Consider the following 15,789-nt stretch of genomic DNA (forward strand, 5'->3'; position numbering starts at 1 on the left):
TCCATACTTTTTCAAGGCCAGGATGAGGTTATTAAAATATTAACTACCTTTTCTTAATTTTTGTGTAGAGAGAATGTGACAGGCTCCTTAAGCCCCAGTTCTTTCTGTTTTTTCTCAAGCATATTTGGTCCACAGAAATCCTTGGATAGAAGAACAAAAACCAAATATTTGGATGATATATTTCTGCCTTCATAGCCTATTTGATCAATAGGTGTAATGCAAGGAAATAAGACTGGACTGTGGACACCCCTTGATTCTTTTATGCAGATGCTGGCTCCTACTTCTTCCACCCAGTGTTCCCCTTCTCTAGGAGAGAAGGAGAAAGGAAGGAAAGAGAAAAGAAGGGAGAATGCCTTCTCACCAAAAATTCCCATTCTCTGAAACTCATAAATACTCTTTGGGACCTAGCCAAGGATAGGAGGTAGTAATGAGAAGGTAATGATAAATTTGTCCATAAGTGAAAAGAATTTAAATTATTAAAAAAAAAATTCCTCATTCCCTTTTTGTTTTTTCTATTATTCATAGTATGTTTTAATGCTTCCAGTTTGTTATATTTTAATTGGTTTTAACTTGTCTTATATTACAAAGGTTAAACAATACATTCAGATAAAATAGAAGTATCTAAAGTAAAAAAGGAGAAGTTTCACCTGCCCCATCCCCTTTTTTCACTTTCCCCTTAGATACCCAGCCCTTCAACTTCCCTCAGATCATCTGTTCCTCTTATCACCAGGATCATTTGTATGTATGGTAGCATCAAAATTCCAACAAAAACTGCATTTGTTAATATGAGAGTAAAACCATCCTTTTTTTTTTTTTTCCCCAATCAAGAACCAACATTTTTGTGGTTTTTCTTCTGTAAGTTCTTGGAAGTGACACTTGGTATTTTGTTTAGCTTAACATAACACTAGTACATGGCAGTATATTTGTGCTGATATAGGAGAGCAAGCCCTTGAGGAAATAAGGCAACCAAACTAAAGTCTGATCTCTGTTCACTGGACATTTTATCCATAGCCAACCAATCATAAACTGCAGCAAAGAAACAGTTCTTATATGCCTTCTTCAAGAATGGCCAGGTGTCCATAGAGAATCCCCAGATTGTTGCAAAAGTTATCCATATGTATCCATGTTATATTTTTGTCTTCGCCTCTCTCGGTTAATAATTGCACATCTTCCCTTATCTACTTAATGTTAACTTAATAAAATTTTCTCCTGCTTTCTTACTAGGTCTTAATTAAATTATTTAGAATTATAGTCTAAGAAGAATAAAATTCTGAGGACTTCATAATTGGTATTAATTGCATATTTTTCTGCTTCATTTTAAGTCCATGGCAACAGAATGGGCTTAGAGGAAGAGTGGGCCTCTGGAGGAAAGATTTGAATAACTATCAGCATCACTGTGGGGTCTAATACAGTCCATCCTAGTGTAGGGGAGTATAACTTTAATTTGCTTGTCAGGGAATCATAAATCTTAAGTTGACCTATTATTTAACCTCCAATCGTTATATAGCTAGTGCTTTAAATTTGAATAACTGGTTTCACATATTATTTTTATTATTGCTATAATGATACACACAAGAATTATCTTTGTTTTTCTATCAATGCCTTCTTTCACATATATCCTATATTTCCTTCTGCTGAATTAGTGTATTACCTGTAGTTTATAGCTTGATATCCCTTCTTCTGTAATTTCAAAATGTAAATAAGACTAGTTTTCAGTGTTATTTTGATTGACTTTTCTCTATAGTGGTACATTTCTTGAAAAGACCACATACCAATATAAATTAAGTTTTATGAAGTATTAGCTCTGATATATTCTTTGGCCTTTTGTGATCATATAATAATGGATCCAGGTATAAGGATACCAGTCCAGGAATACTGATCTTTCTCAATGTTTATTGCCCTAAATAGCTGTTCTTGGTGTACTAACTAGAGGCTAGCCATTTCTTCTCCGCTTACTTCCATACCAACTATTTAGTGATTTCTAGACGGTTTCATTATAGTAAAAATATTGAAAAGTCAATGTCAGGAGACTGGAACATTTTCTTAGAAGCAGTGTTAGCTACATTAGAGATAGAGGGGGCGAGAAAGACCTCATCTGCCCCTTCAAAATACAGCCACCTTTGTCTGCCTGCTATTGGAATCACTCCTGGATTAGACAGTAGAGGTGTGTACCCAGGTGAACATATAAAAGTCATTTCTCTAGCCTTCCGACTCATTGATGACTTATAGTGAGTAAGAATTTCCCAGGAAGATCACTGTCAAATAGATCCTAGAACTTATAAGAAACTTTAAGAGGTTATTGAATCCCACTCACTGCTTTCAGGTAGTTAAGATTTTACAATCTCTGTTTTACAGATGGAAACAACTAAGGTCAGAGAGGTTAACTGATATGCCTAATGTCATGTGGCTCATAATCTCAGAACATGGGCTGAAATTGTGTAATACCCCTTCTAACATATAGCACTATCTTCTTTGCTATTACCTGAATAAAAACAACTGGTCAGGGGCCTCCATATGTTTGAAATCTAAGGAAAACAGGAAAAATTGTAAACATGTAAACAGCTGAATTCTCAAAGTCTTTAACACTCTAGCTAGCTTTACTTTCCCCTAAATCTTCCCACATTTTATGGTCTCTCTCTCTCTTTTTTTTTTTTAATTAAATTCAGTTTTATTGAAATATATTCACATACCATACAATCATGGTGTACAATCAACTGTTCACAATACCATCATATAGTTATGCATTCATCACCCCAATCTATTTTTGAACATTTTCCTTACATCAGAAAGAATCAGAATCAGAATAAAAAATAAAAGTGAAAAACACCCTATTTTTCATTTAGTTTTGTCCCCATTTTACTACTCATCCATCCATACACTAGATAAAGGGAGAGTGATCCACAAGGTTTTCACAATCACACTGTCACCCCTTGTAATCTACATCACTATACAATTGTCTTCAGGAGTCCAGACTACTGGGTTGGAGTTTGATAGTTTCAGGTATTTACTTCTAGCTATTCTGATACATTAAAACCTAAGAGATGTTATCTATATAGTGCATAAGAATGTCCACCAGAGTGACCTCTCGACTCCCTTTGAAATCTCTCAGCCACTGAAACTTTATTTCGTTTCATTTTGTATCCCCCTTTTGGTCAAGAAGATATTCTCAATCCCACAATGCTGGGTCCATATTCATCCCCAGGAGTCATATCCTGTGTTGCCAGGGAGATTTACACCCCTGGGAGTCTGGTCCCACGTAGGGGAGAGGGCAGTGAGTTCACCTGTGAGGTGGCCTAGTTAGAGAGAGAGAGGGCCACATCTGAGCAACAAAGAGGCACTCAGGGGGAGACTCTTAGGCACAATTATATGCAAGTCTAGCCTCTCCTTTGCAGTAACGTGCTTCATAAGGGCAAGTCCCATGATAGAGGGCTCAGTACCTCTAACTGCTAGGGGGTTTGTTTTTCTTATTGTTATCATGTAAATTAAATAGTCTTCTGAACAATAAAACACATGCACACAAACAGGTAAACCAGAAAGGAAGGGAAAAGAAAAAGCCAAGTAAACTAAGGGAAAAAAATTTTCACCGGTTGTGTGCAATACTCTTGATCCTTTGTAGTCCTTATCATTACATAACTGGTTTTTGCATGATTTTCGTGACTGTGTACTCACTGTTTTGTGTTCTTCCTTTTTGATTGGTCTTTTTTATATAGACCTTCCTGTGTATCTTTCTAGTTCATGTAGTTAGCCTTTTATGGAAGTATATTTCATTATACTGTTTAATCATTCCCAATTTTCAGATTGTTTTCTAGCCTAATAAGAATGCTCTTAGCATGTTGTCAGAAATGTTTTTTTCTTATTTTCTTTGGCTGTATTGCTGAAGTGATATCATCATGGTCAAAAGCTGCAATTAATTAAACATTTTTCATACATATTTTCAACTGTTTGGAAAGATTTTAAACACCAATAGCACAGTGTAAAGATATATTTATTCCCCAGAGCCTCATTTTATTATTTTTATTTATTTCTATTAATTTAACAGATAGGAAGTATTACCTCTCCTTCCTTTTCCTTTCTTTTTTTTTTTTTTTTTTTGTAATTATAAGAGTAATATATAGTTTTTGTAGAAAGCTTAGAACTACAGAAAAGCTTTCTGTACCACCTGGAGATAAACACTCCTTCTATGTGTATTGTTTTCCTTAAATGAGCTCTGTTTTTTTCTAAGAGCATACCTGGTGAAAGAAATGTTTCTCTCTTAATACTCTGAGAAATTAACGCCAGATTTCATTCCTCCATCCCCTCCCAGTTCAGCCAAGTACCATTTTCCCCTGAAAGCCACCCTTTCTCAATCCTTGACTTTGTAAGGACTAGATAGTCCAAAGGATGGTCAAAGTAGAAAGGTGAGTTGAATGGCTGAGAGAGGTAGGAGGCTCTCGGACCACATCTTTACCCTCTGGTAATTTAAGGTGTTGAAAATCAGCTTTTAAAGAGATTTTTTTCCTGAAAAAGGGGGTTGAGGGGACAGGGAAGCCTGTTTTATACTTGAGAGTATTTGGAAACTAACTTATTTTATTTCTTAACAAGTTTAAAAAAAAAAAATCTTGGCTAAAAACCCCCAAAGTCTTATTTGTGTATGTTCATATAGCTAGTTAATAAATTCACAAAGAATATTTAAGGGGTGTTCACGCTAATGAGAATTACAGTCAGCAGATCGGAAGGAGGACTTGTGGGGTGGGGTGAGGCCAAACCTTAGGAAATTCCAGAAAGTCTTCAAGTGTGGTCTCTTCTCTTCTCCCTTAGCAGATTATGATTAAGGCTCCCACAGTGTCTGAGTTAAAAGGGCTAAAATGTGATAAAAAGTTGTTACAAAAGAGTGTTTAGGTATCAGAATTCCTGTTTTTCTTCTTTCTGTGCTCCTTTACTTAACTTGAGAAATATTGAAGGAAACTCCTCCTTCTTCCTGAACTTCGGATTACAATTTGTAAAGTAAGGATCATAAAATCCATTAAATGCATTTGAGATCTTCTTATTCTTTGTATTTGATTGTCTCAGAGGTGAAAAGCTGTTGAATGAAGTGCTCAGTGCTTCACCTGGGATCTCATTAAAAGCCTTCTCATGTCAGAGATGTATTCCTTCTCAGAACCACTGTCAGTATAATTTTGAGTTCCAGAAACATTTCTCTCTTTCCATTATTCTGTAAGACTGCATGGCTTTGTACACTTAACTTTTTTTTATGCTTTTAAAGAAAGAAAATAATTTAGAGTATTGATAAGCTGGTGGACCAGAAAGCCTTTTTTTTTTTTTTCTCTTTAGTAACCCTTATGTTTTTAATCTGAGGGACTAAATAAAAAGCTACAAGAGATGGAAAATTACGGGCATTTTGCAAGCATCTAAAACCAAAGAAAGTCCCTGACCCCAGAAGCGCATATGTTCTAGATCTAAAGGGACTTGTTCCCATCAACGTCAGTGTGGGACTTTGAGGCAGAGACTGATGTATGACTAGAACTAGACAGAAAACTGAACTCTCTGCAGGTTGCAACATATTAACACATACTCTTGGAATTGTGCTTGAATTTTACCTTTGATGGAAAATAAATGTTTGAAATATTGCTCCAGTATTAAAAATGCAGACTCCATCCATTCCCTTTGGTTAAAAAAAAACAATAAATTGTATTTCCAGGCTTTCTCCCTTTTGAGTCCTGAACATTCTAATTTTTATAGTGATCATCTTACAGTGCAGGAGCATTTGGAATAAATCTTTGGAATTTCCTTTATTTTAATGACCAGTAAATGAGAAATTTGTTGAAAACAAACCGAAAAAAAAAAAAAAAAAAATGTGGCTGGAGAGTGTCTTGCCAAACCTATCCTTTTCCCTTGGCTGGTGAGCGTCTTTTCCAAATGGGAGCCTGCTCCTAGAGCAGGGGCACGTTGAGTCATGTGAGACACACGGATGTGATTGATTTTAGGGCACATGAGCCTGTCATGTGTCAAGGTTAGAGTTGCTACTGCTTATTTTATTTTTAATTTAAAACAGATTTCATTAATTTATAGATAGCAAAGCTAACTGGAAGTAAATTATATTAATTCTGTATTGAATATGCAAGAAATTGTATTCTTATTGATGTGGCACAAACAATCCTTGTCTCTGATTTCTGATCTCCAAAATGGAGGAGGAAGGAATATTTAAAAAAAAAAAAAAAAAACTTGTAAAAGTGAGAGTTTTACCTTCTTAAACTTTACTGTTATTGAGTTGGTTAAGTCTATTGATCTTAAAGTTGAATAACTATTTATAATGTTAAATTCAAAAGTGTTAAGTGTTTTACTTGTATCTCCTGTTACACAGAGTTTCATATATTTTTCCTACTTCAAATTATCTGGAAATAAATTGAGATTTGAATGATAGGATCTGGTTGAAGGCTCTCGTTACAAACTGAACAAATATGACCTAGCCTCCAGTGAGCTATGTCTGGGAACATTCTGTGACACTAAGTGGCTTTCTCTTAAACTACTTTTCCAGTATTAAAAATTATGATTTGTAACAACTGGAGATCTATCCTAGATACATATGAGAAGTATAAATGGAGTGATTTATAGGCATCACAAAGTACTTTATTAAAAAAATCTGTGCCTCCCACTCTTCTATCCATGCAGGAAATATGGATGAAAAGGCCCAGTCCCTGCTGTCAGTGAGCTTGCAGTCCAGTGCAGGGACAGCCCAACAGTTGATAAGAATTGTAATGGAAGTGTGTCTAGGTACTACAGGGACAGAGGAAGGAGTACCTAAATTTATGTGGGAGTAGAGCAGGTTTTCCAGTGGGGATGTCACTTACACTGAGGCTTGAGGAAATAGTTTATTTGCTAGACAACAGGTTCCAGGTGGGGGAACCTCATTTACAACGGCATGGACCTCACAAGCAGTTTCCTTTACCTGGATGTAAGAATGAGGCAGACTCAGAGAGGAGGCTGGATAGGTAGGGATCAGATCTAGAGCAGATCTGTGGCACATACTAAGCACTTTGGATTTAACTCTAGAAGGAATAAGGAATCCTTAAAGAATTTTGAACAGGAGAGTTAACATTCTCAGATTTGCATTTTGAGATGATTACTTCGGCAGCAGTACAGAGACTGTATTGGAAGGTGATGAAGAACTAATTACCATAGTTAATGAAATAGTTCAGGGAAAAGATGATGAAGACATGAACTAAGGCAGCAGCAGGGATGAAGTGATGGAGAAGGGAAACAGCAGGTACTGCCATCAGGACTTGGCAATTTAGAAGGATGTGTCAGTGGAGGGGACATGAGGATTCCCTTCCAGTTACTGTTTAATCTAAATTACTAGGCTTGCTGTTTAAGCTGGTTAGATGGTGATCTTTAGCAGAGAGCAGTACCTATATAGAGTTATTTATTTTTCCCTGGGCACCTGTGAATAAGTGGCGCTTAATATTTATAATATTTAAAAAGCATTCTGTGGAATATAAGAACTAATATAAAATCTAATCTCTTCTGAGTTTTATTTATAAAGGAAATTTACAAGCTTCCTTTTTGAACATCGTATCAAGCCTTTCCCATCTTCCTGCATATTTATTGTTGGGTTTTGTCTCCCAAATAGATTCTTCGGCCTCAGAGCCGAAGTGCAGGTGGAAGGAGGACCTCTGAAAACAGCTTTTCTCTGGATGACTTGGAAATAGGCCCAGGTAAGCAGAGAGTTCATGTGTGTGTAGTCCTTTAGGGAAGTGCTAATTACTAAGAATACCTTTTGGCCTCAAGGCTAATGCTTTTCAAGGAAGAGTAGCAGAAATGGAAATCTGTCTGTCAGATATAAGCCATTCTCAGATCACATTGTTCTCTACAAATAGCTTTTCTGTACTTTTAATCCATCCTTGTCAATGGTAACCTGTGGTCACCAAAGGGTACCTTTCAGGGATTTCAAGGGAAATGCTATGGACAGTTTTGGCTCCACAGCCGTCGGGCTTGAGGGCATCCATGGATGGGCAATACCCCCTATCGAGTTTGGTAATCCTGTAGTGTCCAATAACATAACACCTTGAGAACAGAATTACTATATTTAGAAAAGGGCATACATAGGCACTTCACAAGAGAAAAAAAAATGTAATTAACAAACAGGAAAATCACCAGTCTGCTAGTCATCTAAGAAATGCAAATTATAACTGCATTAAGATCTAATTTTTTCACATGGTAAATTAGCCATAATTTTTAAATGTCTTGTAATCATGGTCAGGATTCTCCTTTTAATGTTGGGAAAGTGAATGATTATTACCCTATAAATGACAATTATATTCCTGATTTCTTTCTTTGTACTTTTTTAATAGAAGGAATTGGTCATTAGATTGCAATAGCCCAAAATTTGGAATCTTAAAACCATATGAATCACATTTTGTCTTCTAATAAAGCATGTTATTTACATGTTTCCAGGTCAATTGTCATCTTCTGCATTCAACTTGGAGAAAAGCGAGAGTAGGCGAAATCTGGAGCTCCCACGCCTGTCAGAAACCTCCATAAAGGATCGAATGGCGAAGTATCAGGCAGCTGTGTCCAAACAAAGCCAATCAGCCAGCTTTACAGTATGTGTTCTGTATCATTCATTCATTCCATCATCTATTAAACAATCACTGAGCACTGGAACTAGGAAATGTCTTCCAGATCTGTACCTTTGAGCCCTGGCTCTTTCCCTTGTCCCCTGGCCATTCTGTTCTTACGTAATTCCTGCCTTCGCATCCTTGAGAATCCTTACCATGTTCTAATCCTGACTTTGCTTTCCTAGTCCTCATTCCCACCCCACTTGTTTTTTTTTTGTTTTTGTTTTTGTTTTTGTTTTGTGACATTACCATCTAGTAATATCATTGTTTTCCTAGCTCTTCTATTTAATCTTTTGTTGTTGTTTTTGTTAAGGAAGTATTTTAGTAATCTTAACAGAAACTCTTATTTTATTTTAGTTTTTTTGTGGAGAGAATGGGAGAATATTGGAGAGAAATATTGGATGTGTTCAACATTATTATGGGATTTGGGGGCAGTTTTTAAATTGAGATATATAACATAAAATTCACCATTTTAAAGTGTATGGTTCAGTGGTTTTTAGTATATTTAAAAGGTTGTGCAACCATCACCACTATCTAATTTCAGAACGTTTCTATCACCCCCATCTTCTCCTACCCCCACCCCCACCCCCCCAAAAAAAAAACCATACATGTTAGCAGTTACCTCTAATTATGGACTTGCCTATTTCAGGAATTTCTTATAAATGAAATCACACAATATAGAGTCTACTTAATCTTTAATCCTTCCAAGGTAATGATTCCTGAAGAAGTGGAATAGCAGATGAGAAAAAGGGGAAGAAATGATGGGATTGTGACATGTTCAGTAAGCACAAAAATTTGGTATTCTAAATAGAATGAAGAGTCTCTCCATTTTACATTCACTCAGGCATAACTGGCAGCCTGACCCAATGAAACTGCTTAATTGAAGTTACCTTAAAAATGCCATCCATACACATACATATACATATGCACACACATACATAAATGTGTCTTTCAAACATTTGTTCCTTCTAACATTTCAAATTACAAACCACTAATCTCTTCATATCCTAATTTGTTAACAAAGTTGCAAGAGTAGCATTGACTTTTACTTGTTTCCAGGCAAATTGAAACTGTTGCATATTAGAAATCATAACATGTATTGCAGGGGTTAGGCCTTCTTTTCCCCACAATATTACGTATGCATTCTTCTGTAGCATTGGTGGACTAATTCTCCGGGCAGTGAAAAATTCCATCTTGATTTTTCACTGTGGTTTTAAGAAGAGATGATGTGTAAATCGATAGTGAAGTGGCATATCACAGGCTTATTATTCTTTGTGAGTGGGAAAAATTAGCTCCTTTAGACTTCTGTTAGAAGGCAAGTCAGGAGAAACAGTGAAGAGGTGATCTGTGGAGCTTAATTCCCTCTTGCTACAGGATTTTCTTGCTTCTCAGTGCCCTTCTGCTACAAGCATTCCTACTAGGTGACTCCCTAAGTGGAAAAACCTGTTTGGTGAATGTTTCTTTTTAACTCCTAATAGTTTCTGCATTGTGGTTCTCCTACTCTGTAAATTTTAAGAGTCGAAAATTCTTTAGGAATTCTTGTAAAAAGTACATTTTATCTCATCCCAAAAGAATTTCTTAGGCCCCTTATAGAATGTGGTTGTAACAAGGCACATATTCTCCACAAGTAGATCTGGAGGCTGGGCTTTGAGATAGGGTCAGGAATGAGTTTGGTGACTGTAATGTGTTCTTCAGTGCTGGCTTCCAGCTCCTCCTCATAGATTTACCCCCAGCAGCTGTGTGCCTTAATCTGAATTCCTCACCAAGTGAGCCAGTAACACACTCTTCACTGACCCTGCGACCATAAAATGTTTAATTTCTTCCTCATGCCTAAAGAAGCCCAGAGAACAGAAAGGTACTAGAATACTAAATTACTAGAAGACTAAAAGTTGATTTTGCATCTAGTAAAGTTAATTTTAATATTCTGCCCCAAGAATCCTTTGCAAGGAAAATTAATTCTTTATTGCAGTTATTAATGAATGCTTTTTTATGTCAAGGCTCTGTTACGAGAAGTAGAATAAGGTATATCATTAGTACAGTGTATGAATTTTATGTGAAAAATAAGTTTTGGAAGTCTCACAAAAATGGTTGTTTTATGGTCTCGTTAAATATAATTTGTTTTTATATGTGTACATCATCCCTGTCTCTCTTTCCAGGCCGGGCATTTATATATATGGTCAGTATATTTTCTTAATTATTGGCACTTGGCATCTCCTTTCCCCTGCTCCAGAATGGTCTTTTCTGGTAAAACTCACAAGCTTTGCATTCCCACAAGCTCTGCTGCTAGAAGAGTGAATCACAAGAACGTTGTGTGCTGGGGGGTCTATGTGTATGTCTGTACTGATGTGTCTGTATTCTAATGAGCATCCAATTTTAGACCAGCGTACAAATATTTAACTCTGAGATAAGTGTCCACAAAGCTGCTTTTGTCATTTCACTAGTGTGTGGGTTTTGCTTGTGAGAGTTAGGGGGGTTATTTGACTGAGGCCTCTTCAAATAAAATTTTGTTAACATCCCAAGCTTTCTTAATAGATGTGCTATGAAGAGAATAGAATGGTGAGACTTTTTAAAAAATTCACAGGTTATTTTTATTTTGTAGAGTGAGTTGAGAGCCAGTGGTGGTGAAATCAAAACTCATAAATTGGAGCAAAAGGAAAATGTGCCCCCAGGTCCTGAGGTCTGCATCTTTCATCAGGATGGAGAAAAGGTAGGTTGAAAAGCCTGATGTCCAGTTGCCAAAGAAGCATGTGTTCTAAATTAGATGCTTAAAATTAGAAACACCCCTAACTCTGGAGCTGTAGAGTGTCTGGGAATTTGGTAACAGCTGCCAGGACAGATTGTCATTTTTACAGGTCACATAATTTTGGTTTGAGAGCTCTGAAACTTACGGCTGACCAAATAATGAGCCTTCATTGGAAAATTCTTTTGCTCAGCAAATGCTCAGAAGGTGGAGAGCTAAAATGATTTTTAAAAATCTGTTGTGATTAGAGGTATTATCTTCAAAGCACTTGTTATTTTAAATTTAAGTATACAATTATCCCTTCCACATTGCAGGGGTCAGGGCACACTGTCCCCTCAATCTGGAAAATCAGCATTATGTTTTTTTTTCAGGGTTTCAGGAAATTTCCCAGCTGCCTCTTGATTGGCAGATGCTGCCTCTCCCGTTACTTTTACATTGTGTAGGGTAAACCTTTTTTTAAAAATTTTCAAACCAGCCTTTGATGGCCCGAAAATCCTTAGGCGTAGACCCTTCACCTTCATTTTCCTTTAGGGAATTGAATAAAGACTTTGCCTTTTCTCGTATGATGCCAGAGTCTACCAGAATGCCTTTTTAAAATAACAATCTTGCACATGTGTCATCTGTTGGCCTTCATATGTCGTCTTTGGCTTCCACAAAACTTCCCCAAAATTGCCATTTAATTTCTTATGGTGACCCATGATATATCAAAACTGCAATGGGAAAGTCATGTTTAACACATTTATGCAAGAAAATCTTCTTTCACGCAGCATATTTTGAAAGCTAGGCACTATGCTAAGATAAGAAGTGCTAAGCTTAAAAACAAAACAAAAAAAACAAACAAACCATTTCATGTGGTCTTTGTCTACAAGGAAGTTTACAGTTAGAGAGGAGACAGGTTGTAAAATCATAACAGGTTAGCCATCATAAAACAGGGTGGCACATGCTATGGGAAGTCTTTACAGGGCCATAGAAGCTCAGCTGAAGGATAGTTAGTCTGACTTTCTCAAGAAGGTGATGTCTAAGCTGAATGTTATAGGATATGTGGGAACAAGCAAAGTGAGTAAGAGGAAGGTTGAGTAAAGGAAAAACAAAGGGCATTTCAGGCAGACACAACATATGCAGAGGTCTTGAAACGAGATCGTGGCTTACGTAGCAACGGCAGGTTAGTTGGCTTAGCTGGAGCGTGAGGTTCATACAGGCAGGGTGACAGATGGGTGGAGTGAGAGGGCCAAAGTGAGGTCCTGAAAAACTTTATATGTCAGCCTTGAGAGTTTGGATGTAGATCTACAGCAGTGGAAAAACACTGAAGGACTTTAAGCAAATCAAATTTGTGTTTCATGCGTTAAACATTAGATGAATGGTTCAGTTTGAGTAAGTAACAGTATTTATGATAAAAGAAATTTTATCATTCTCTCTGCCAGTCCATTACTCAATTTTTTGGTCTTTCTGTCAATATGATAATCAAGTGTTAAGTGAGATGAGGAGAAAGGGCTTTCAAATCTATTGCAATGATTAATCTTAGGAGAAAAAAACATTGCTGCTGTTCCATGTATTGACCACCTTAATGACATTCTTCAAAAAGATGAGATAATTAAAATGGGTTAAGAGCAGTAGTTCTTTAACTTATTGACTATACTACACTTTAAAAAGCATGGTATATTGACAGAGCACAATATATCCTGAGATACGCTGCGCACTTCGGAACAAAGTAGGCACACACAACGATGGTTTCAATTAATGGCTTCAAAACAAAATTTACTTCATAGAATAGAACAGGAAAAAAATTAGAAAAATTAAATCATTTTATTATATAAAAATATTATCAAAAATATATGTTGATATAAGAAAAAATACTTGGCAATAATGTATTATATAATCATGTTATCATTAAATAAATTATATACCTCCTTGTAACAGTGCATTCATTCATTAGTCTATGGATCAAATGTGCATCCAATGAGCTCTCTCATTTGACTGCCTGTTTTTCCTGTTTTTTTAAATAGGGACGTATTATTTAAGAATAACTGAGTAAATAGATTTGGTATTTTTCTTACATACTGCAAAAATATAAATTTTAATAGAAAAATATTCTAAGCATTGAAATTCCCCCATCTACCCCAAGAGCTTAGTTTAGAAAATTCATTTGGAAAATAATGCTTGGATTGTCCTTATATCTAATTTCATGTTTTCTTTTTGATTGTCTTCAAGAAGATTTGAAACTGGAACTCTGAGCTGAACTGAAGGATCAGAACATTTTAATTATACCTAAGAGAGCATTAGTGCAAGTGAATCATGAACTGGGGAGTGGGTGGCAAAGAAAGGGGATAAAGATAGTACATAATATTCAAGCACATTCTGCAGGTTTATAAGCCTATGACCACCTTAAAATTTACAAGAATTTTGGCTCAGCCATCCTTTTGGCTGTTTGCCTAGCTTTTGTTAAACAATACCTAAGCACTAGTTGAACTTTGGCTTGTTAGAAAAGGACATTAATTCTAGGACAAACTTGCTTGAAATGGAATATTTTGTCAAGGTATTATTCCTCCCTTTTTCCTCTTGTGAATGAATTTGTGCTCTCCTTCAGCACACAGTTGAGCAAAATCTCACATGCCCTCACCTGGCTGTTCCTGCAGTGATGTCATCTGGTTGGGCATGTGCAATGAGGTCATGTTTGGCATTAAACTTACCCTGCAGGTTCAAGGTGACCAAATTAGAGGTGAGAGAAGAACATCCTGGAAGGGATGCATCCACTAATTAGCAGGAATTGAAGTGCTGTTTATGGCCATGCAGAACTTTCAGAAAAATTATTTCATACCATTAAATGAGATAACACATATAAGGTGATTAGTCTAATATCTGGCATATCATAAAGACTCAATAAATGTTTGCTGTTTTTATATTGGTTTGTTTTACACCATGTCAGAATTCCTGTAATGAAAAGAGAATAGTTGAAAAGATGATCATGCTGAAATTCATGTGCAGTCAGCCAAGAACTTAATCTCCATTGTCATTTTATTCACTGCCATTAGACATCCTGATATAAATACTCAGCAGAGCCCCTAAAATCCCTGACATCTGAATTAAAGAATATTACATGAAGGTTCCACACTGGTTCACTTGTTGACCCTTGGTGATTTGGGGGATGGAAGGGGATACCAGGAAGGCCTAGGGGCCAGTAGAAAAGCAGGAGAGAGGTAGTAGAAGGTTCTTTTATTTTAATTTAATGGCTTCTGGGAAAAAAATATACATAAGATCTGCCATCTTATTAAATACTGCAATTTTAAGACTGGGACTAAAGGGAAACTATCCTCAAAGATAATATCAGAGATTGGTTTTAGGCAGGTTTATTTTGTAGCTATCAAAAGATCTTCTGCCTTGTACCTTGTTCCAGTTTGCTAATGCTGCCATTATGCAAAATGCCAGAAATGGATTGGCTTTTATAAAGGGGGTTTATTTGGTTACAAATTGACAGTCCAAAGGCCATGAAAATGTCCAAATTAAGGCATCAATGAGAGTATACCTTCACTGAAGAATGGCTGATGGCATCTGGAAAGCCTCTATTAGCTGGGAAGGCACGTGGCTGCCATCTGCTGATTCTTTGCTCTGGGGTTCTGGTTTCAAAAGGACTTTCTCCAAAATGTCTCTGGGCTTGTCTCTCTCAGCTTCTTGGAGCAAACTCTGGGCTAGCATCTCTTAGCTAAGCATCTCCAAACCTTCTGTTCACATCTCCAAGCATCTCTAAGCATCAGTGTCAGCAAGCATCTGGGCCTGTATGGCTCTTTTTTTTTTTTTTTTTTTTTTTTTTTTTTTTTTTTTTTTCCTTACAACCACTTATTTATTTCTTTATTTATTTTTGTTTTTTGTACTTTCGATTGTTTACAGTACCATTACATAGTTGTACATTCATCACCTAAATCAATCCCTGACACCTTCATTAGCACACACACAAAAATAACAAGAATAATAATTAGAGTGAAAAAGAGCAATTGAAGTAAAAAAGAACACTGGGTACCTTTGTCTGTTTGTTTCCTTCCCCTACTTTTCTACACATCCATCCATAAACTAGACAAAGTGGTGTTTGGTCCTTATGGCTTTCCCAATACCATTGTCACCCCTCATAAGCTACATTTTTATACAACTGTCTTCGAGATTCATGGGTTCTGGGTTGTAGTTTGATAGTTTCAGGTATCCACCACCAGCTACCCCAATTCTTTAGAACCTAAAAAGGGTTGTCTAAAGTGTGCATAAGAGTGCCCACCAGAGTGATCTCTCGGCTCCTTTTGGAATCTCTCTGCCACTGAAGCTTATTTCATTTCCTTTCACATCCCCCTTTTGGTCAAGAAGATGTTCTCCGTCCCACGGTGCCAGGTCTACATTCCTCCCTGGGAGTCATATTCCACGTTGCCAGGGAGATTCACTTCCCTGGGTGTCTGATCCCACGTAGGGGGGAGGGCA

At 36.6% G+C, this 15,789-nt stretch overlaps 1 protein-coding gene across 2 annotated transcripts in view; it reads left to right on the plus strand.

Moving 5' to 3' along the window:
* Positions 1-15,789, plus strand: part of LIMA1 (LIM domain and actin binding 1) — an 81,903-nt gene that overhangs the window by 46,755 nt on the left and 19,359 nt on the right. For both annotated transcript variants that reach the window (XM_037846571.1, XM_037846572.1), the window contains exons 5-7: positions 7,607-7,691; positions 8,431-8,579; positions 11,194-11,301. In XM_037846571.1, coding sequence (XP_037702499.1) covers positions 7,607-7,691; positions 8,431-8,579; positions 11,194-11,301 — 342 coding nt within the window. The remainder of the gene's footprint in view (positions 1-7,606; positions 7,692-8,430; positions 8,580-11,193; positions 11,302-15,789) is intronic.

The sequence above is a fragment of the Choloepus didactylus genome, chromosome 8 (assembly GCF_015220235.1).
Source record: "Choloepus didactylus isolate mChoDid1 chromosome 8, mChoDid1.pri, whole genome shotgun sequence".
Lineage (NCBI taxonomy): Eukaryota > Metazoa > Chordata > Mammalia > Pilosa > Megalonychidae > Choloepus > Choloepus didactylus.